Here is a 25,081-nt window from a genome sequence, read left to right on the forward strand (position 1 = left end):
GATGGGTCTTTGTTTCGATTAGTATAGAACTAACAATAAAATATGTCCTTTACATGTTCATTCACAAATGCTGTCTTTTGACCATTTGGAAATTTGGAAGTAGCCTGTACTTTGTAAGAAGCACATGATTTTTATTTATTTATTTTTATTTATTTATTTATTTATTTATTTTTATTTATTTTTTTCAGGGTGATTTAAAATGAAAATAAATAAACAGTTGCTGTCTCTTTCCAAGTATGTCACATTACAGCAACAAATGGCAGCATGTTTATGGAAAGCTTATGGAATTTTTCAACCTACGGTAAGAGCATGAAGACAGTCATGCAGCAGAACAACACGTTTAGTCACAAAGCAAACTGATAAACAATGGCAAACATTCTTTGATTGTCATTTGTCTGGAAACCAGAAAAACTAGAGCTGATTGTAATCATCAGGAATGTGGATAAAAAAAAACCTTTCCAGGAACTGCTGTATCATGACATAAAAATGTGGAATAAAATCTTAAACTTGGACCTGATGGACAGCCAAGCTCTGTAGCTCCACCTGAAGGTTTCAGTTTAGGCAAATTGCATAGTAGTCACACTTCATTTACTTGTACAGTGTTCTCCTATTTGCTAATTATTTGCAAAGTTAGGTGTGCACTGATGAAAATAAAATAAAATGTAAATAAAAAGTATAGTTTCAGGAAAAGCTACTTGGTCAGACCCAAAATGGTCATCATTTGTTCCAGGATCCTTGATGTCTACCAAGGGGCTCCAACTGTAATGACATTGATCTGGAAGCACACTCTTCTTTCACTTGCTGTCTGTGGTTGGTTGAACAAGAGCCTTGAGGGTTGTTGAGCTGCCAAAAGTCGACCTCTAATTGTCACAAATTACAGCTGGAAGATTAAATTACTGGTGTTTTACTTTCCTGAGACTTGGATAATGACCTTGTTCTTAATGTAGGATTTCTCCACTATTTCTGTGTACAGATATTGTTTTTCATCTCCCTGCCACAGAAGTACCCCCAAAATAGGCTTTTCATTAGAGTGGGTTCAACAAGACTTAAGCAATAATGTGCAGGATTTTTGTTTGTTTTGTTCTGTTCTTTTCGTTCAACTAAACCTGTTCAAAATACTTTCATACTGCCACACCGAAGACTTGAAGTGAACCATGTGTAATTGTAGATGACATATATTCTAACACATTTCCCATAACCTGAATTAGGTTGTGATGTGATCAGTTCTCAGTAATGGGGATGTAGGTTTACTTGACAATAGTTTTGTAAAGGCTTCATGCTCATCATTATTGTATTCACTCATGCAAAAGAAACTGAGAAAGCCTGAGTTCTTCAGACTGATCTGGATCTATAATGATGCCTCTTCAGTCTCTTCTCCACTTTATACTAGCTTCTGTCCCTCCCTGCGATGTCAAACTCTTTCACAGGAAGTGGTCCTGACTCCTTGAACGATAACATGTTTTGAAGGGATCTTTGACTTACAGTTTGGAAGTTTGTAGGTTAAGATTTATATGGCTGTTTTTCAAGAATGTTAGAAATCTCGGACACAACAATTGCCAGAACACAAATTTCTTATATTTATAGTTTTAAGTTATTATATATATATAAAGTTGCTTTGGATAAATGTAAATGTCAAAGTTAATCAATCAATTAATAATCAATTAAATAAATACATAAATACATGAATTAATTAATTAACAAACCTAGATAGATAAAATAACATTTTAAATGTATACGGCGTGTATAGCCTATATTCAATGTTGGATAAATGTTAGCCTAAATGTTTATTTATATTTGAAATAAATACATATATTTAATATTTCAACAAACTAACTAACAAACATGTCTGTGCTGACTAATATAATTAGTTGAAACCGGTTTAACAACGTGGTTACAGATCCAGTAACTTAAGGTGGAACTACAATACCCATGGTTCTTTGAGCTTTTTCAGCACGCTCGGCTTTGACAGCGGTTGCTCCCAAGTGTTAATAAGCAAGACGCTTTGGGAGAGTGGGGCAGGCTACTTGGACAACCAACAGCTTTACCTTCCTTCCCATAATGCAAGAACTCATGGAGTAGCATCATGGCTGTTCAAGGTAAGACTTTAACAAACGTCTCGAGATATATTTTGTGCGGAAATGTTTGTTTATTGGAAAGAACGCTTCAAACAGCAAACAAACAAACGAAGCTTCCCCTTTGCCGGATTGAGATTATGATTGGCTGCGGATCAGCCGCAGATCTTTGTCCTGCTCCTGCGCTGGAAACCTAAGACATGGAGATGGGCTCGCGGGGCCCGTGGGCTCCAAATCAGTCTATGCATGTACTGTAAAGATTCACGATCTGCATCATTCAGCATCTGCACGTCCACCCACTGATTCACATCTTGCCGCGGAACACCATTGAGAGGAACAGAACACAATACAGCATGTTCCTTCTCCGAATGAACCATTTTAATGTTTAGAAGCCGTATTCTGTGCTACTCTTTCACGTAGGTCATTGAGATGCGATGCGCTCTTCATTGAGGAGAAGCGGACTGGCGCGAGCGCGTTATTATTAATCAGCTTCATAAGGCGCGCGAGCTGGACGCTTCTGTCAGAGAGCCAAGTGTTTCGTTTGTGTTTCGACCACCTGCTCTGGTACCATGATGTTAGGGCAGTCTCCTCACCTTATCGGGGGAATCCTCTGGATTCAAAACCCAATGCGAGGTATGTTATCTCTGAGAACATCTGTGTCGCTGTAATGACCTGTCATTTCTCGAAACTTGCGACTTATCGATTATTACTGTATCGCATTGGCAGATCAAGCAAACCAGTTTTGTTAGGTCATGAATAATGTCAAGAATTAGCATCACTTCACTTCAGTCACATGTATGATCTAGTGTTTTTTTTCTGCCATTGAATGCGTATTAAAGTTAATTTATGGAATGATGGGCTGTGTTGAGGAAACTACGACTAGCTGTCACTCGTTTAGCGTCGGTATATATTTCTAAGGGTCGAATTATATTTTTTTAAAAGTGATTTAAAGTCCTCACTACAAACACCTATTTGGCATTTTCATTCTTGCATAGGTTCTTTGTACAGCACTGATATACACTACATGTTGACCTTTGTGACAACATGCCCCAGTAGCCCTGCATGTACAGTATGCTGTATGCAGTATGCAGAACCTTTCGCTACACAGCCTTTTATGGCAAACATAGCAACTTGTAAAAAGAAAAACAATTATGAAACAAAAAGTTTACTTGCACATTTATAGAAATATTATAATATTTGAATTTGAAAAACAAATGGGGGTTTGGGAATATTAATAGGATCAAACAATAACCCACCTATAATTATATAAAAAGCTAATCCTGAATCTTTGAAAAAATTAACTTGAAGTAGGAATTTCAGTTTAGATTTTTGTTATGATTTCAATTCCATTAATGTTCCTTAAATTCTTTAAATGCCTATGCTTTTATAAATAACATTTAACCTATAATAAATAACTTTATCTGTGCAGGTGATGGATGGCCTCCAATTAGTTTTAAATAATGACATGCAATTAAAAAATTTTTAATTGTTAGAATTTCATTGTTTACATTATTAAAACAAAATGCAATAATATATAATTTTTAAGCATTTGACTTGCTTGGGCAAACCATTATAGAGTTTGTCTGAAGTTTTATTTTGTACATTTGCATGTTTGATGAAGACAGGGTAAAAGAAATACACTCTAAAAAGCTTTTTTAACTTCCTTTTGGTGGCTCCGTCCTTAATTGGCAGGTCATACTGTACCCAATACTGTAATTTGTATCCTGGATAGGGCCAGAAGCTAGAATTACATATCCAAACCTTTTGTAGTCAGCATTTTGAAGATGTCTTGTCTCAGCATGCAGTCAAGAGAACAAAGTAACTGAGAATATATGTTTTACATTAAAGGCGTGTGCACAAAAATGTACACATCTTTTGAGATAATCGATCTTTAGGGAGTGTACATTGATCAGTGTAACTTCTTGTATTTGCTGGCCTGCTGTTTTATTACACTGAAAAATTGGCATTCCTTATAGATCTGTTGCAAAACTCTGAGTGATTATATATTTTAAACCCTTTGTACTGTAGTGTGGTTGTTCAAAGAGTCTTGCTGTATCATCTCAAGGGATCTCATACCTTATCTTGCTCTGGGTGTTTTTGTATAAATGCTTTGGCTCTTAAAAACACTTTTTAATCTGCTTCATGATTGGTCATCGGGGATGTGACATATAAGCTGGAACCAAGCCTGAATGAACAAGACACAGCATTATTACTCAGCTTGAGGGCTGCTTAGTTCATGCTCTGCTGAATGTTTCATCCTTAGTGGATACTTTTCTGCTTTTAGAGTGATGTTCAGACATTATAAAACAGCAGAACACTAGATTTCTGGATGTGAGAAATGCATTGCACTAACATGGCAGAAATATGTATGTTACGTATGTTGAAATGTTAGGCATGTATAAAATGAGGAATGCGGGTATGCTTCCTGTGTGTAAAATTGAGTTGAGAAATATATGTTGGAATGGCCTGGTGACGGAGCACTTACATAGTCACAGGAGACATTTCAAGACATTTGCATTCTCAAGCCCATGAACTGACTCGAGATCAAAAAGGCGAGAGACTCCCACCCACTCCAGGCAGACTCAGAGAGTGATGTGGTGCAACACATTGCTAATATATATGCAACACTGAAGAAACTGTCAAAAAATAGTACGTTCCAGAACACAGCTTCTGAAGAGAGCAAGATCTTGCCTTTGATCAAAAGAATTGACAAGGTGTTACAAGAACCAGTTTCTGCTATATAGGGCAGTTGAGTTGGCAATGATTCTTTTAGATTAAAAATATTCTTTGTTACATTTACGGTTGCTCAGATCACAGTTTTGGGTGGGTACATTGAGGTTTCGGCCACACTTTATTTTAAGGTCCAATTCTCAATTTTAACTAATTTTAAGGTCCAACTCTCAATATTAACTAATGGTGCGTTCACACCAGACGCGAATGAATCATTAACCACGAGTGATTTACATGTTAAGTCAATGCAAAGACACGAATAGACATCCTGCAGCGCGGTTCGCGTGAATGAAGCGGTGTGAATGAGACGATTGGCGCAAGTGACATGGTGCGAATTGAGCATTTCGGGCGAACCACGCAAGTCGAAAAATCGGAACTTTGGCGAACATTTGCGCTACGTTAACAATGGATGAATTCTATTTTATGTTTAACCACAAAAGAGACATCAGAGCCAGCAGCAAATGTCAGAAGGACTAGCCGAGTCGAGACTGCTCTCAACAGTAACATGAGCACTGAGCTCCCGCTGATCGCGCGGAGCTGATCATCTCCAAAATCTGCAAAACACATTTTTTATATAGGCGCTGTCTTTATAAATAAACCACATATTTGAGTTTAAAACAACTACATTCTTGCCTGAAATACTTTTAAAACTACATTTCATGACACGATAACGGTAATATTTTGAAAATTATCAGAGTAAAAGGTGGTTGAAATCACAATGCTGTGAGTGAGTGAGTGAGTGTGAGTGAAGTGACATTCAGCCAAGTATGGTGACCCATACTCAGAATTTGTGCTCTGCATTTAACCCATCCGAAATGCACACACACAGAGCAGTGAACACACACACACACACTGTGAGCACACACCCGGACCAGTGGGCAGCCATTTATGCTGCGGCGCCCGGGGAGCAGTTGGGGGTTCGATGCCTTGCTCAAGGGCACCTAAGTCGTGGTATTGAAGGTGGAGAGAGAACTGTACATGCACTCCCCCCACCCACAATTCCTGCCGGCCCGGGACTCGAACTCACAACCTTTCGATTGGGAGTCCGACTCTCTAACCATTAGGCCACGACATTCCCTGTGTGAACTCAACTGGCAGAAGCCCTTCCCATGATGCAATTTTTCATCTGTTGTGAAGCTAATTTCATGCGCGAATGAAGCGAGTGAACTCAAAATGTTTAAGCGTCCAACTACGCGAGAGAGCGATTTATTTGCACAAGTCACGTCTGGTGTGAACACCCCATATCTCTTAACTGAGAATTTTGCATCAATAAAATTCTAATTTGCTGTTTATTAATAGTTAGTAAGTTAGGCTAGTTAAGTTAAGAGAAAGGGTAGGATTAAGGCATTGATATGTGCTCTAGAAGTACTAATAAACAACCAATATGATAGTAATAATGTGCATGCTAATAAGCAACTAGTTGATCTCTTAAACTAAAGTGTTACCTAATTTTCTTTTAGCATGTGTCAGGACTCTGGTATGATCTGTCCTTTTTTCTTCCTTTTTTTTTTACTTTTTTATTTTTTATATTTTCGTTTCTACTCATTTGTCTACACTTTTATTCGTTTTGTTTCCATTTTTTCTCTCTCTTTGACTTTTAATATATTTTCTCTGGTTTTTCTTCCCTTCGCTCTTGCGCCAGCTGATCTCGCTCAGCAATCTAGGCTGCGGCTTGTCTGACGCACCTGTTCCTTCTATCTCATTACTCACCCTATTTATTCTGCTTGATTTTCACTTCTCCTTGTCAGTGTGTTCTGTGATGTGTTGGCGTTTGGCTTCGGTTCTGTCCTGTTCCTCCTTTCTGGTCAGTACGCTCGTTGGTTTGTCTGCCCGGTTGGTGTAACGTGTGCTTTGCCCTCAGAGGATTTCGGACTGCCCTTCTGGTTCTCGACCTGGACTGTTTTTGACCTTGATACTGCCCGCCGTTCTCAGCCCTGTCTGCACCTCGCTTGACCCCTTGTCTGTTCGACCATTCTCCTGCCTACCGTTTTGGATTCGTTGCTCCTCCTCTCCTGGCGCTCACAGAGGCTGAGCGCACAACCTGCCCGCTGTGCAGTTGGAAGTTAAGACTGAGTTTTTTCCCTAGTTGGGTTTTTTGGACGTTAGGACGTTCCTTCTGTTAATAAAGTTACCATTTTCAGCCTCATCCACTCTTGGGTCCTTATCTGTCCTGACAGCATGCGAGGGGACCTGTTTTGAAATCCTGACCTTTATGCACAAGTTATTAGGGCTGTGCAAAAAATCGAATGCGATTTTCATGCGCATCTCGTCAATAAAGGCAGTCCTGTGATTATAATTACATCTCCAGCATGTGCGTTCAGATCAGGGTTGCCAGGTTTTCAAAACAAATCCTGCCCACTTGCTTCTCAAAACTAGTCCAAAACTAGCCCAATCGCATTTCCAGGAGGTTCCCCGATAAAAATTGCATCCCGGGGTTAAAATGCACGTTTTTTTTTTTGTTTTTTTTTTATGCACAGGGTTGCCTTGGTAAAATTCGCATTTTAGGGGCTAAACATGACGTTATTGGTATTGGGGTCGCTTCAACCCGCGGACATGGAAAAACAACCGCGGACTTGGCAACACTTGTTCAGGCAGAGAAGCATTTCCTACACCGTGCCATAGTCCACCGACAAGCTAGACAAAATCGCTTTCAAAATCGACAAAGAATTGCCTCTGATTTTGAAATCGATTTTGTGTAGATTTTCAGTGAACTACTGCTCTGTGTAGTAAAGGCCAACCAATGTTGGCAAGTCTGCGGTTGTTTTTCATGTCCGCGGTTCGAAGCGACCTCAATACAAATAATGTGATGTTTAGCCCCTAAAATGCTAATTTTACCACGGGAACCCCGCCAAAACATTTTTATTTTATCGCCCGGAACAAAATGCGATTGGGCTAGTTTTGAGAAGTAATTTGGCAGGTTTTGTTTTGAAAACCTGGCAATCCTGATCTGAACGCACGTGCTGGAGATATACTACTAATCACAGGAGTGCCTTCATTGACGAGATGCGCATGAAAATCCCATTTGATTTCTTTGCACAGCCCTACAAGTTAAGCTTCAAGTTTGGTGTCAATAAGTTTATTTTTCTTTAGAAATTAATGGGGATGCATTAAATTTATCAAAAGAAACCGTAAAGACTTTTGCAACAAAATATATTTCATATAAATGCTGTTCTTTGGAACGGTGTACTTGTCAAACAAACCTGAAAAATATGGTTTCCACAAAAATATTAAGCAACACAACCATTTTGATCATAAATATTTCTTTAGGGCAATATCAGCATATTAGAATGACCCGGTCCAGATAATACACTGAATACTAGTGAAATTTAGAGGTGAGGGAATCATGAGTGAATCATTATGCTGCAGGTCACAGGGGAGAAAGGCAAGTGGGTACCGATTTTCCCAGGCATCTCAGATGCTATGTAAGAAGAAGCTACATTTACAGAATGTATAGATTGCAATTATGTATCTTGGCTGGAGGCTAGGAAAATATATAACCCAAAGGAGGCTTTTATGCATTTGATAGTTACAGAATGTTTGCAAGTGAGAGAAACTTTTCTCAAGGTATGATTGGTATGGAAGTTTAATATTTATGTAACGATGTCACAAAACTTCAACATGCTTGGCGAATGAGAAATAGGATTTACAGAATGATGCCTTGAAAGCTGTTTACTCAACTCATATTGAAGCTGGTCGACTTGCAGATATTGAAAAATACAGCAGAGTGTTTGTGTAGCAACTTTGCTCTGAAGGTTTCAGACTTTGTAGGCTTAGAAAGCATGGAAACAGATTAATATTGTTACATGCACCAGTTTGAGAGATTTAACTCCATGCCATTGATACATAGGTGCACTTTTCTTTTTCCAGCTCGTAAAACTTTGTTGTTTGAGGGAAATTTATTATTTATTGATAATAATCTCCTCAGCTGCAGCTCTCAGATGTCATTAAATTGTATATTTGAAATGAAAATATATATGTGAAATGATCGTACTCTATTTGAATATGTGCATATTCATCAGTCAGTCATTGATGATTTGATTTTTACAGAATAATCTGTTTTGATCAAGATCACACCACAATGCACGGAACACTATACATGTATTTAGTTCATGCATTCCTCAGTAAGTTATCTGTGCAACCGTTGACACCTTGACAATGTAAAATATTTGTTTCTCATAGTTGAAGTGGAGTAAAAATTTATTTTTATGAATGCTATGTGAGCAAGTAAGGAGCATCGATCTGATGGATCTTCAAATAGACTTCACATATAGAGACTGAAACTTTTTCCTCCTAAGTCTCAGGGAGGGATCAATATGGATTGCTCTGCACATCTATTTATTCACTCCTCATAGCTATTTTTACTTTAGAGAGTTGAAGCTGAAGGGAAGGGATAAAGATAGTCAGTCTAATTTATGCCCTGATTAATATTCATCTGAATTGAGGCTAGAGGAGCTGGCTGCTATTGTCATGTTCACAGCAATGAAGCATATTAAGTTTGCACAAGTGTGCATGTTCAAAGTTTTTCTGGTATTTTTAGTATAATATCTCTTTTAGTGAATTGTTACCAAGTAAAGGATGGATTGATTGGATACTGAGATTTGTTATCAAACAATAACCATGAATGGATGTCAATGCAAGTCATCAGTAGGAATTTTTTTTTTTGTTTGTTTTTTTTTTTTTTTTACAATATCTTAGTGTCACATTTTTATGGTATGGTTATACATCTGCTGCCAATTTTTGGACATTTCAACATTTTCAGCATTTAGATTAGTTCAATGGTCAGTATCCTCAGATCATAAACTTTATTTATTAGTATTATTTTGGACTCACATTTAGTTTTCTGCAAGATAAGCTTCTTATTTGCATGCTAAGCAATGCCATTCCAGCTGTTGTGGTCAGTAATAAGTCATCTACTGTCAAGATTGCAGGTAGATTCATTGGATGCCTTGAATGAATCACATGATTCACACTGAGCTGAAATATACTTTTCAGAGCATTTGTTTGTAAGGCTGTGACACATAAGTTAACAAGCTAAATATCACAAAAATGCTTGCAATTTCCCATAGTTGTGTACTTAAATGTACAATACAGCTTTGAAGGAGTCACTGGATGTTTGCTTCAGTATAATTTGGGTAAAGAAATCAAGCACATATTAGAGGAAGTGACATGTCTTAAATGAGAAATACAGTGCTGAGTCTGTATGTTGCTGAGCTTGATTTGTATTGTATGCTAATGTCACCATTAGCAGGAAATAGCAGATATCATGTATCCCTTTCCTTGGTTACATTTGCTGAGGCTACGTATCAGATTTGGGTAGCCACAACCAGTTGAAAGTGGGGAGGTCATAAATAATTATAACAGAAAGGCTCTTTTGAGTAGCATAAAGAACAAATAAAATGAGAACAAAATAAGATGACAGCTTTTCTTTTGTGGATCTTGAGAGATTTTTTACAAATATGAAAAGTGCACAGTCCCAGTGAACAGACGCCATGCAAGAAACTCCTTGTGTCTGTAACTAGTCACAAATCCCTAAAAAAGGATTTGGAAATGCTTTCAGAATCTTGCTTCTGATTAAATATTTATATCTGTCTCAGTACTTTGCGTCCATATTAACTTGCTATTTATAATCTCTCTGAAGACCATGACTGTTTCAAATGTGCAGTCTGTTTTGTCTGCTAAGCAAGTTATTGGTAGGTCAGTGCTGAAGATATTTTTTAGAGTAAAGTTGTGTCTATTTAAAGTGGGTCACTAGCTTTTTTTTAGTAATATATTTGGAACAATGTAGAATACATCTTAGTATGCAGGTTTTTTTTTTTTTTTGCTCAGCATCAGTCGAATGAATTGTAAAAGATCAAAACCTTGGAGACATTAATGCTTGGGTCATAAAATTCAGTCTTAACTTTTGATAAGATGTCAGATTGAATCACTTTAGAAATGATGAAGGGCAAACCTTCCTCTTGTTTTTCTGGTCAGGCTTGAACCCGACTGACCATCGTTACCATGAGATCCAGATGGGATTTGGAGATGTAATGAATTCATGCTTTGTCTTCCAGGGCAGGGTCCAATATCCGTATCCAATTCCAGAATTAAGGTGACCTACTTTATAGAGCAGGGACAATCGCTTGATCTTGGATAATGGCTTAAAATTGAGAAAGGGGGCCAAGATTGGAAGCTTTTTCTTGGCTCACATATGGGACAATTAGCTCTCTCTTCCCTCTTTCTCTGTGCATCTTCAAAGAGCTCAATAAGAGCTTTAGCAAGCATGTAACAAAGAGTCCACTGAGTGATCCTGAAGTGGCCCTGCTGATTTGAAAGCTGTTCTTCAGTTTTCTGAGTTAGCATTATTGAATATCTTCTCCGATTTCAACTGCAAAGGCCTGTATATTTAGATCTGTCTGGCAGATACAATTTCGCTAGTCAAGTCAGTCATATTATTTCATGATCTTGAGATACTTGTACACCCTGTAAAGCATTTAAAATGTGGATATAGGCCTGCAGTGTAGTTTGACCTTTTTAAAATCTTAGGAGGCCAAAAATGCTGTATGTTCATCTCACAGCAAATGCCACTGATAATCACATGTAATATTTCTGTTATTTACTGTGTATAGTGTGTAAAATAAACATACTGTAATGTTTATACTACATTATAGGTCAAGATTTACATGGAAGTAGGAATGGGCATTTAAAAAAAAATATTGTATTCTAATAGTTGGCCTCAAAAAAAAAAAAAAATTTATTTAAGTTAGGTTTAATGAGAAATACGCTATTTTTATTTTTGTTCGGTTTCTGAACAAGCTTATAATTCGGGATTATACACAACATTCTACAACAAAGTTACATTATATCTCAAGGTTTTATTTGTATACATATAAAATAATCATATACATATGCCGCATGCATAATTATTAGACACATAATATTACACACATATTTTTTTTCAAGCACATTTTACCAATTCCAAACCACATCAATCTTAATAAATACTATTCATTTTGTTTTGAATCACTTATTTACATTATTACAATACCTTTTTCCCCATCCTGGCACAAATGGCTCGATTAGTTCCAGGTTTGATGAAGGCCCGCCTTCATCATTTCGAAAATCGAAATGTGATGTGATTGGTTAGCTGTCCCAGTGCGTTGTGATTGGCAAACTGTTTAGACAGTGTTTCAATACTGCCCCGCCCTTAGGGCTGGGTAACGAACTTCGATGTCTTTATGGTATCAAACGAAAAACTTCGATACTATGAGTATCGAAAAATAATTTATCTTTCGGTGCCAAATTTCGGTTCCAAAAGCCAAGCGGACGGTTTTTGTTTTTGCCAAGCGGCTGTGTCTGTGTGAGCTTAGTTCATCTCATGAGTCTTTCGGGTCTCGGGTCGAGTTTGACTCATTCCTTAATCACGTGACAGACCCATACGCTATTTCTGACATTTTCTGTCACTGTGTTTTTGTTACTGTTTGTTGAGGATCTGTGGTTTGTTTTTATTTTATAAATAAATAAAACCCTGTTATAAATAAAATATTGATTAATTTGTATTTTTGACTGTCTATTGGTAAATAAACACTAGGCTATATAATAATATAATAATCCAAGCTTACAATAAAAAGTATTTATAGACTAGTTTGTTCATTTTTACTCCAATTTTGAGTTTGCTGGTATAATAATTGCTTTTCCTAGGCAGACTTGACATATTGGTGTAATATATGTATAAGAAGATTGCTCAAAAAAGGACATAATGACATATACATTAAAAGCAAATAACATTTTGAATTTGAATTATTAATGTTAGTTTAAAACATTAAGGTTATGATAACTTCAGCTTTAACAGTTTTAACCCAGCTCAGAGTGAGGAGGATACTTCAGATCCAGTGCAGGGGCCATGTTTTGGGAAGACTTTGACGAGAGGGTAGCAAGCTTGAGGCCTTCTGCTACCTCTTCTAAGAGGTAGCAGAAGGCTACGGGGTAAGACATCAGATGCTATAAAGGTGCAGGCCTACCTTGCAGAGCCACTCTTACCCCGCACATCAGACCCTCTGGCCTGGTGGAGGAGATGTTCACCAGTATACAAAAGCCTTTCTGAAGTCACAAAGACAAGACTTTGCATTGTGGCCACATCTGTGCCATCTGAAAGAATTTTTTCTAAAACTGGGCAGATTATTTCAGATAGAAGAAACAGACTCAGCCCATCCAAGGTCAGGGAGCTTGTTTTTTTTTAATGCAAACATGCCTTAAAGCAAGTCCTAAAAATATAGCCACAGTGTGTTATTTATTTTAAAGCTTATTTATTTTTATTTATTTAGAAAAAGACTAGCTTGTTGTGCAATATTTTTGTTGTTGTTGTGATTTTAAAGGTAATTTGTTATTGTTATAAGGCTCCGTAGCTTTAGTATCTCTTAATTTTTCATTTATTTTTATTTAAATGGTTTAAAATTATTTGGGGAATAGTTATCCTCTTTGATATAAAGTTTTTATTTTGGCACAAAAGTGTTATTTATTTTAAAACGTATTCATTTTAAATTATTATATAAAAAAAGCAAAGCTTGTTGTGCAATATTTAGTTTTTCTTTTTTTTTTCTTCTTTTTTTATATTGTACTTTTAAAGTTCATTTGTTAAGGTTATTAGACCCTGTGGCTTTATTATCTTTTAATTTTATTTTTATTTTTAATTATTTACTTTTTTATTATTTTGATTTATTTTGGAATAGTTGTCCTCTTTGTTACAAAGCTTTTCTGGCACAAAAATAAACAATAAACAACAATTCAAAAGTATGTACACGATGTTTTTTAATGTTTATAAAGTGTCATATGTTACAAAAGTATGGTTTATACAGACAATCTGATTTAATAATTACTCTAGCCAATGTTGTCACATCACGGGACAAAAGAACGAACAACCCGAAGAACCGAAAGATGAACTAATCAATTATCTTTCCGGCTCAATACTGCATTCTTTTACTGTCTATGGTTTTAGCGTATGGGTCTGTCACGTGATTAAGGAATGACTCGACCCGAAGACTCATGAGATGAACTAATCAATTCTCTTTCCGGCTCATACTGCATTGTTTTAGCGTTAGGGGCTGTCACATGATTAAGGAACGAGTCAAAAACCCGAAAGACCCGAACTATGAACTAATCAATTCTCTTTCCGGCTCAGACTGCATTGGGTAAGCGTATGGGGCTGTCACGTGATTAAGGAACGAGTCAAAAACCCGATAGACCCGAACTATGAACTAATCAATTCTCTTTCCGGCTCAAGACTGCATTGACTGAGTGTAACATATGCGATAAGAGTATTGCAACCAAAGCCGGCAATACCACCAATTTAATGAAGTATTTGTTTGGATGAGTGTTTTGCCCTCCCTCCCTGTTTAGTTTGGTCTACTCCATTGCTTATCTTGAAACACGCCCCCCTTTTCACGTCGTCTAAAAAACAGAGAGAGAGACAGATTTATCCGGTACAGCGAATTTCTCTAACTTAAAACATAACCGACTGTGTTTACGAGAATACTTGCAGAGACAATTATTTTGATATAATTGTGTGTGTATGTGTTCAGTCAGAAGTTACGATACGCGAAAGATGAATTCATTCTCTGTATGCACATTGTCTGAAATGCTGCTCGCAGCCCGTGCTTTGAATGAGTGAGCGCAAGCTCCGAATGCGCATGAATTGTTTAAACCGCTTGAATCAGCAATATTTAGAAACAAGTGCAAATGATCAGCTACGATCCGTTTCACCCCTTCAAACGAGTGAACAACACCGAAGCAAGTTAGGAATTTTACATCACTATTCATGATAGCCCATCGGACTGGAAAACACAATAGCCTCGGGACGTTGGGCTAACGATTTTGCGAGCCCTGCACCTCAGATCTATCCAGTTTGTGAAACACTGGTTTCCACACTGGTTTCCACACTGGTTTCATTAAACAAAATAAATTATTATTTTAAAAGATTGACTCAAAATAATCATCGGTTCACTAATCGGATCATGAACTTGTATTACCGAGCCAAAGATGATCTATTATTGAACATCTCGAATGAATAAAGACTTCAAGTTCATCTGTAAAGCACATAAAGCTATCGTTTGAGTTTATAAACTTCTATTTCATGCATAATTCGTATGGATCTGCTAACTGAATGCAAAGTGTGAGTTCTAGAAGAATGTCTCTAAATGGAAAGCTGCTGCTCTTTTTTTTTTTTTTTTTTTTCAACGGATCAGTTGCCCTATTGGTTAAAATCCCCAAACGGTTTACTTAAATATTAAATTAATAAATGACATCAAAACAGGGGCGTTTGCGTTATGATGTGGTGCGCTGCTGTGGGCCAGAAAGTCCGGGGCAACTTTTTGGTCCCAGTCCGCCCCTGAATGGCGCACCCCTATCCAAAAAGCACAACCAGTTATATTTATAATGTTATTCTGAGTGTGAAGTGTTACCAGAATTTGTTTTAATTAAGGTGAAAAATAAAAGTTTTGTCTTAATGTATTTGTGTTGATGTTGAAACTGAGGTATCGAAATTGGCACCGGATCGAAAGATTTTGAACAATACCCAGCCCTACCCGCCCCTTAACAAAGCAGCAAGTTCCTCTGTCAGTTTAGTTAAGAATGGTGTCAATATGACATATCAATTTGAGCCGGATTAAGACCCAGAGAATATTGAACCGGAGGGTCACGCAGAACCTTTGCATGCACAGTTATTGCAAGACATATTACAGGAGTCGCTGTTGGAGTGGTACAGATCTAGGTTTCCCCTGTAACTGCTGTACACAGCAGCGCTCCACTCAAAAAACTGCTTTAACAGACATTACATGCAAGATTAAATTAAAATGACACCCATTTTTCTGAAAACAGTGATATAAAAACACCTGCACTCATTGGATGGGAATCACTGTAATCTCATAATTGTAAATTCTGCAGATTACATCATTGTCCAGTATTGTACTGTCAGCAATTTATTATAAAAACATACATAATTATTCAGGTGCATGTGTAATAACTAAAAAAGACTAGATGGCTACAGCAGCACTTTTTCGTCATTGTCTTGCCTGATGCACTCAACCAAGTCTTCTAACCACGACTTCGCCCCTCCCCACCCCCCAACCATTCGAATTTCCGTAGGCGGGAATTTTTTATAATATTCTAATGGGCCGCTTTGTGATATCACAAAACCCGGAAAACAAACGCTGTAGTCCAAACGACCCATTCGTAGTAGTTCTTGAAAAGGGATTTTTTTTAAACTAAATATTTCCCTTTTGATGGAGTGGGCTTTGAGATTTGTAAGTTTGTAGATCTTTTTTATGCCCAAACATACACACTACACACTGTCTAAAATTCCAAATGTGAAAAAGCATAATAGGACCCCTTGGCAGATTGGCCAGTCTTTGGAAGATTAATGTGAATCTTTTCATTAGTCTTCTCCACAAGATGTCACCCTCTTATTTACCTTGTGCAATGTCACAACAGAAAGCCTGGCACTCATACAGTGTTTATCATGGCAGAGATACTGTTGACAAGAACAAAGCAATATGCGTGATTTGCAATGATCGGGTAAAATTCTATAGTAATACTACAAATCTAATGAAGCATTTGACATCACGTGTAAAGGCGCCATAATTTCCGCAATGAATGAATGAATGACAGATGGTGACTATGATGATATGAATACACAAATTTCATCCCCAGCTGCTCTGAGAGTCACTTCATTAGCATTTTACCGTTTAATCTGACAAAACTACCATCATATCATGTACACAAAAGCTGTAAGTACCTCACGGCAACCTGTCAAAATAAAAGTTTAGTTTCACGTGAAGAAATTGTCAAAGATATTTACTATTAGCGGTCTTAAGATTCCGTGTAACAACAATGCTAGTACCGCTACTGCTAATAATAAATATTAATAAATCTTTAAATAACAAATGTGACTTCCTTTAAAAATAATGTAAACTTTAACAGTAAACCTCTGTTGTGCAGCACTTTGTTTGCCAATTTTTTTCATTTGATTAGGATAAATTAAATTGTTTTATGCCTTCATCTGATTATCAGAAAAATTAAGAACATTTTATAAGGCCCTATTATTGTTTAAAAAAAGGACCCTATTAAAAAAAAGAAAATGTTTAAAATACAGACTTGTGGCTCTTAATTTCTTTGTATAAATTAATCTTTTGTAAAATTGTTTACTGTTCATTTTTTTTTAAATATCAGTAGCCTATATTCACTGAATGTAAATAAAATAAAATAAAACAAATCGAGTCAAATCGAGACATCTGAATTGATACCCAGCCTTACTTATAAGTGATACACATGTATAATTGTCCATGGAGACTAGAAGCGAAAAATTCCTTATCTTCCGTTGTGCAGAATTATTAGGCATGTTTTTTCTTTGCTGATAAAATGAGCCAAAAAAGGTGTTTAACTCTTAAAAATTATTAAATCCTTATTACAAATACTATAAACTAATGCAATACAGAATTGCAAAGTTAAGGCATGACCATTGGACAGCAAAATGCTCACTGGGACAGCGGGGTCAGAAAAAAGAAAATAATTAAGAATTATTGTTTAGAATTAGGTGTAAAACCATCAGAAAGCATTTAGTCTCCAGCGCCACCATTTTGGAGAACTGCAACCTTCCTGGAGTCTCCAGGAAGGTTGCATTGAAGGTTGAATTGAAATGACAAGGTGTAAGGTTCTGAGAGACTTTGCTTGGGTAAAAAATCGTAGAAAATTACTCTCACTTAATTAGAATAACATGCTGAAGTATTGTGAAATACATTAAGACTAATTTTTTATAGGCTTTGTGGACAGATAAGTTTTGAGTGACTCTTGAAGGACCAGTATCACATCCTCTTGTACCACTGTTTGAAGAACGTATCTTCAAGAATATGGCAGCAAGTTTTAGGAGCTCATTTTTATTCCATCTCCCAGCCTGAGTTTTTAATAGTTTTTATTTTTCAAATAATAATTACAGATCAAATGTTTGACTATTTGTGCACACCCCTGTTTGGAAGAAGAAAAAAATGATCTAGAACCGTAATAGTCATATTTTCCTTCCTAACCACTTGCCATGATACATTTCTGTTGTTATGAATATGTATTATTAAGTTGCCTTATAATTGTCTTGCAGTTTTTCACAGTGGGATAGTTGGGGTCAGTTCTTTTTTCCCCAACTTTTCTCTTTTTTATTTTTTTATTCGGCAAGGATGCAATATATTGACAGTAAAGACATTTATAATGTTACAAAATATGTTAATTAAAAAAAATCCTATTCTTTTAAACTTTGGATTTATTAAATTATCCTGAAAAAAAGTATCAGATTTTCCGCAACAATATTAAGTGTGCAGCACAACTGTTTTCAACTTTGATTATAAAAAGAAATGTTAGAATTATTTCTGATCATTCTGATCAGTAATGGCTGCTGAAAATTCAGCGTTGTCCTCACAGGAATAGAGTACAATTTAAATATATTAAAATCGAATACAGTTATTTTAAATTATAATAAATCACAGTAACGAATTCTTTCGTTATTCGTCAAATAAATACAGCCTTGGTGACTTCTTAAAAAATCTTAAATCTTACAAACCCCAAATAATGTATATGCTGTAATAGGTTAGTGATTCCACCCTCCATCAGTGTGTGTGTGCGTCAGAGCAGTTGACACACACAGCCCTCACAGCACAGTAGACCAAGCTTTATTTCTTCACCCCATCCAGCTAGTGATGTACGTTTGTGTTCTGAATCAGCTGATTCTCAACCAACTCCACTTCTTGTTTCTGGGTCACACGCTGAGTGCACAAACAATCCACTCCACTTTTGAATGACCTGCCATCTAGCCTTACTTCAGATTGCATAGCTATCACAAGCACACTAGAGCGCTGCAGATGATATACTCACTATACTGCTGAGGCTAAGGGTAATGTGAGTTGTGATTTTTCAGACACTATTGAGCTAATTCGATCCTCTGTTCATTCATCCTTTCAGGTCTTTCGCATTATAGGAAATGCTTCACTGTGTAAACCAACACTACTTTCCTTCTCATTTAAAGGGAGAGTTGATAAAAATGTTATTTAACTTTATCACAAATCACATTATCAACCTTTTGTTTTCTTTTGAATAATCTTAATTCAGCAACTCTTAAAGGGGTGGTTCGGGATTTTTGACATCGGACCTCATTTTTAAGTCAGCCTGGTTGTTATTCATTAGTGGAGACTTTTTTTTAAAAAAATTATCCAGTCTTTATATTTGGATAGTTGGCCGATGCTAGGCTAGCGCGAGTCAATGGGTATATGTTAGCCAGCCATTAAAAACCGTTTTACCCGCTCCACAGTGCACCAAACGCAAATCAATTATAACACTAGACTGTCGATGCAAATGTCCGTTGATAGAATAATGTTAGAAATCAAACTTACCTTTCATCACATTGCATTAGTTATAATTTGTTCCCTGTAATCATAAGCCTTGTCGACAGCAGCAGCGGAGTGATATTGATTACCTAGGCAACCGAGTGAGCCGGTCCACACATGACGCAAGTGTATTTACCTGCCGCTGGCACACTGATTATCACTAACATCACATAAGCAGAGCAAAGTAGAGCCGGAGAAAAGTAAAATTCCGCAGCAGCTGAGAAACTAGTTCCTTTAGGATCATTGAGATGAAAGGTAAGTTTGATTTCTAACATTATTCTCTCAACAGACATTTGCATCGATAGTCTAGTGTTATCGTTTGGTGCACTGTGGAGTGGGTAAAACGGTTTTTAATGGCTGGCTAACATATACCCATTGACTCGCGCTAGCCTAGCATCGGCCAACTATCCAAATATAAGGACTGGATAATTTAAAAAAAAAAAATGTCTCCACTGATGAATAACAACCAGGCTGACCTAAAAATGAGGTCCGATGTCAAAAATCCCGAACCACCCCTTTAATATTGTCAAAAACATGCAGTCCTTGCAAACTTGTGTAACATTCATCTTCTGTATATTTGTGTGAAGAACACTGTAATTTGTTACCCTATTTTCCATCAAACATTACTGTTAAATATTTCTTTGATGTACATTTGATTTCTATGGAAAGGAATGTATGCAAATAGACTGCATTGTACTGGACTGCAATGCATTAATGGAAATGTATTGTAAATATGACATGAGGCATCATGTTTGAAATGCAAAAACCAGTTATGTTTGATAATGTAACTTACATCCAAATTCTTGTTATGCTTCGTAAGGTGCCATTTTAGATTTGAAGGCTACAACAAAGGGAATTTCTGATAAAAAAAAAAAACTATAACTTTAGGCTGTTTGTCAAATAAATCTATTGTATGACTTAAAGATTCACTACCATTCAAAATTCTTTGGGTTTGGTAAGCTTTTTATTTTGTATTTTTATAAAGTTTCTAATGCTCACAGAGGGGCAATTATTTGATCAAAATACAGAAAATATAATAATACATAGTATATTACAAATTTATGTTAATTTAAAATAACTGTTTCTGTTTAAATATTTTATATAGGGATGTCCCAAGCTGATCTCAAGTCTGATTCTCATGATGGTGTTGTGCAGTTGGATTCAGTATGCACCTTTAAGTGTGTTTAACAACCGCCATTAAAAGCAAATTAATTTGTTGAAATGTACAGTCGTGGCCAAAAGTTTTGAGAATTACATAAATATTAGTTTTTCAAAAAGTTTGCTGCTAAACTGCTTTTAGATCTTTGTTTCAGTTGTTTCTGTGATGTACTGAAATATAATTACAAGCACTTAATACGTTTCAAAGGTTTTTATCGACAATTACATGACATTTATGAAAAGAGTCAGTATTTGCAGTGTTGGCCCTTCTTTTTCAGGACCTCTGCAATTCGACTGGTTATGCTCTCAATCAACTTCTGGGCCAAATCCTGACTGATAGCAATCCATTCTTTCATAATCACTTCTTGGAGTTTGTCAGAATTAGTGGGTTTTTGTTTGTCCACCCGCCTCTTGAGGATTGACCACAAGTTCTCAATGGGATTAAGATCTGGGGAGTTTCCAGGCCATGGACCCAAAATTTCAACATTCTGGTCCCCGAGCCACTTAGTTATCACTTTTGCCTTATGGCACGGTGCTCCATCGTGCTGGAAAATGCATTGTTCTTCACCAAACTGTTGTTGGATTGTTAGAAGTTGCTGTTGGAGGGTGTTTTGATACCATTCTTTATTCACGGCTGTGTTTTTGGGCAGAATTGTGAGTGAGCCCACTCCCTTGGATGAGAAGCAACCCCACACATGAATGGTGTCAGGATGCTTTACTGTTGGCATGACACAGGACTGATGGTAGCGCTCACCTTTTCTTCTCCGGACAAGCCTTTTTCCAGATTCCCCAAACAATCGGAAAGGGGCTACATCGGAGAATATGACTTTGTCCCAGTCCTCAGCAGTCCATTCACTATACTTTCTGCAGAAGATCAATCTGTCCCTGATGTTTTTTTTGGAGAGAAGTGGCTTCTTTGCTGCCCTTCTTGACACCAGGCCATCTTCCAAAAGTCTTGGCCTCACTGTGCGTGCAGATGCGCTCACACCTGCCTGCTGCCATTCCTGAGCAAGCTCTGCACTGGTGGCACTCCGATCCCGCAGCTGAATCCTCTTTAGGAGACGATCCTGGCGCTTGCTGGACTTTCTTGGACGCCCTGAATCCTTCTTTACAAGAATTGAACCTCTTTCCTTGAAGTTCTTGATGATCCTATAAATTGTTGATTTAGGTGCAATCTTAGTAGGCACAATATCCTTGCATGTGAAGCCATTTTTATGCAACGCAATGATGGCTGCACGCATTTCTTTCCCGGTCACCATGGTTAACAATGGAAGAACAATGATTTCAAGCATCACCCTCCTTTTAACATGTCAAGTCTGCCATTCTAACCCAATCAGCCTGACATAATGATCTCCAGCCTTGTGCTCGTCAACATTCTCACCTGAGTTAACAAGACGATTACTGAAATGATCTCAGCAGGTCCTTTAATGACAGCAATGAAATGCAGTGGAAAGGTTTTTTTGGGATTAAGTTCATTTTCATGGCAAAGAAGGACTATGCAATTCATCTGATCACTCTTCATAACATTCTGGAGTATATGCAAATTGCTATTATAAAAACTTAAGCAGCAACTTTTCCAATTTCCAATATTTATGTAATTCTCAAAACTTTTGGCCACGACTGTACGTGCATAACGCACAACAACCAGTGAAGTCTATTCAAGCATCCATGTTTAACATATTTAATGCACACTTGATCACTCATTTATCATTTACTTTTATCTTCCGATGGACAGTGTTGAGATGTCATTATATGAATTGCTTCTGGTTATGACGTTCTTCAGATTTGACTGACAGACTGGCATGATGGCATTAGCGAGCTTCATACTTTCTTACCATATCTCCACAATTATTCTGCTTATTGTGCATAAAAAAATACAACAAATTTATATCAGTAGTCCCATATTTATAATTGTGTCCACACCGTCTGTGTAAAATGTCTACCACATGTTTACATCTAACAATGTCTTTATACAGTGTGTGCATACATATACATAGAGAGAGACAGTATGACAGTATCTTTGTATCGACAGATATATTCAGTGACTCGGATCGGATGGGGGGCACAAAAACCTAATCGGGACATCCTTAATTTTAAAATGTAATTTATTCTAATGATGGTACATATTAACATCATTAAAATTTTGGGGTGAACTAGTGCTTTAAATGAGGGGTAGGAAAGCAGGGCTGGATTAAAGCATGAAGCATCTCTCGCTTCATTCTTCTCTCAGTGCGCATGTCGTACAGAAGAGAGGAAGAACGTTCTGATCTATATTTAGAGGCTAAGGCAGAAAAAGCATCCTACCCACCTCAAGACCCAACATCACCCTCTGCCACATGTACACCCCTCCAAACACACAAATCAAGGGCAATGCTCTGTCTTTGAGATGAATGGATTTTGTGTGTGTGTGTGTGTTGTATGTTGTAATGTGTATTGATGTGAATTAATGTTAGTAAACGCTATGGGATGCAAGTCAATTTTTGGAATAAATTCCAAAAATAAAGTGAAAATTGAATTGAATTAAATGTATGATTTATATATCCTGTGGAGTGCCTGGCCATTAAACAACCTGACCGAATGGTTTCAATTTTGTGGAACCTAAGAAAGATGGAGAGCGAAGCATGGAGAAAAGAGAAAGGGAGGGAATCTGAGAGAAGGAAGTGCTTCGTGCTTTGCATGCTAAGTTGCTTTTGTTTCAAGGCTGCTTCTTTTCTTATAGATGCTCTGGCTCTGTCTGTTTTGGAACTGACACATCACACAGGATGAATATTCCCAGCATTCACAGCAACAGGGGCTCAGTAAATAATAGCAGAGCAATTTGTTCTGCTCAAGTTATCAGTCATTCTCTCACTAAATGGTGTTCAGCAGATGTCATCATGGCTTAGATTTATTTGATGACCCGTTACGCAATGCCACAGGCTGGTTTTGGCACTGAGAGCTTGTTAGCACTGAAAGCTACATAAAGTAGGCTCACAGGATTAGACTGAATGTAGAATGAACCGTTTACTTTGAATGTATGGAAAGGAGCAGCATGGACATTCTGCTGAACATCTCCTTTTGTGTTTCGCAGAAGAAAAGATTAATTCATGTTTTAAAAAGACACAAACAATGACAGAATGTAAGTTTTTGGTTGACCTGTCCCTTGTATTAACTAATTTCCCCCTGTGTTTGTTAAATGCTCTATTTTAAGATGCTTGTTTATTGTTTGCAAACAGATGGGATGGAAATTATTGAATTATTAACTATTAAACAGTTGGCATTTATGATGCTTCAGTGATGATTTTTTTAGTCACATGTACTCCGAGTGTAATCACATATGGCTGTCTTGGAGATCTGTGGATAGTCATTAACCACCCTATGTTTCAGCTATGAGGCAGCACTCAGTTTTATTTTGGGCTTTTAATTCAGTCTTCAGCTTTGTGTAATTTCTGCCAGAACAAGCTTCGTCTGGCTCTCATCTGCTTGGCCTCAATTCACTTCAGATAACATGACAGACGGATTTGTTCAAGTGTTTTTCTCTTTAACGCTCTGCAGTTTGTCACAGCGACAGACAGAAATGTGCTCTGTAAGCAAAAGCTTTTAAGACTGAGTTTTCTTTCCTTCTTTTTTTATTAACATTTTTGTACCTAAAATAATCACAAAATGGTCTGTAAGCATTAACCAAATGATTATGTTCTCACTGAGAAATATAAAAGCCCTGTTTTATTTGTATTTTTTTTTATATATATAAAAGTTACAAGATATTCCGTGTCCATTAACATTATGGATTGTCCTAAAAAGTGAGTGAGACCTCTGATTTCAATCAGCCAGCATTATAGAAATGATGTAGTGTCTATCAGACCTCGGAAGATGTATCATTATGTCATCTCATGCCATCTAGAGGACAATGTGAAACGTATTTATTAAATAGCATGCCTTAAATGCTGGAATTAATGCTATTGTATTCTTCAGAGACCCGGCAGAATGTCAGTTTTGGTATTGCAAATCTTATTTTATTATTACATATTACAAAATAATAATAATAATTTTAAAGGAGGTGCTCTTTAAAGCAACATTTTCTGAACACTACCTCCATTTGTCATTGCCCAGGCAGGGAGACTTAAGCTTGAGCACACTTCAGCTCTAAAGATACATTTTGCAAGATGTAAAACGGAATTACTGTCAATAACTTATTCATAATATTATGTGTTAAACCTTCACTGGTAAGTCGTTTCATGTCTTTTTGCTATGTAGTTCTGGAAAGAGAGTCATGTGAGTCATCAGTCACAGCTACAGTTTGTTCACATCTGCACACAATGGCTCCACCTTATGGCCATTATTGGTCACTAACCAGTCCTGGACTTGTTGTTTTCCACAGCTGTTCACTGCAATCTGACCCAGAATGGGATTGACCATCAGGTGTGTGTAGAGGATGTGACCTCACACCTGGAGGAAGTGTCTGTTGATCATGGACTGGATGATGACAGCCCAGGCTTTCAGGACCAGAGTCCTGGTTTCCAGCGACGATCTCCACCTAAGCGCTCTGTCTCAGAATCTGAGCTCTCCAGGGTGAGAAGAGATTCAAGACTATTACCATGATCTCAAACGCTAATGACTTCTATAATTATGCTACCGCTTTAAAGTTTGGGGTCTTGTAAGATATTTAAAAGAAAAATATTTTATGCTCACCCAGACTGCATTTATTTGCTCAAAACTACAGTTGAGCAATATCGTGTAATGTTGTGA

The 25,081-nt window shown here is 37.1% G+C and overlaps 1 protein-coding gene across 5 annotated transcripts in view; it reads left to right on the forward strand.

Moving 5' to 3' along the window:
- Positions 1–1,949: 1,949 nt before the first annotated feature.
- The window catches only part of samd12 (sterile alpha motif domain containing 12), an 89,158-nt gene continuing 66,026 nt past the window's right edge, over positions 1,950–25,081 (forward strand). For 2 of the 5 annotated variants that reach the window (XM_059556209.1, XM_059556210.1), the window contains exons 1-2: positions 2,322–2,705; positions 24,714–24,904. In XM_059556209.1, the coding sequence (XP_059412192.1) occupies positions 2,642–2,705; positions 24,714–24,904 (255 nt within the window). In that variant the 5' untranslated portion in view covers positions 2,322–2,641. Of the gene's footprint in view, positions 2,097–2,321; positions 2,706–24,713; positions 24,905–25,081 lie in introns of those variants that run through there. The other 3 variants (XM_059556214.1, XM_059556211.1, XM_059556212.1) reach the window with 3 other exon arrangements.

Source organism: Carassius carassius, chromosome 8 (assembly GCF_963082965.1).
Source record: "Carassius carassius chromosome 8, fCarCar2.1, whole genome shotgun sequence".
Lineage (NCBI taxonomy): Eukaryota > Metazoa > Chordata > Actinopteri > Cypriniformes > Cyprinidae > Carassius > Carassius carassius.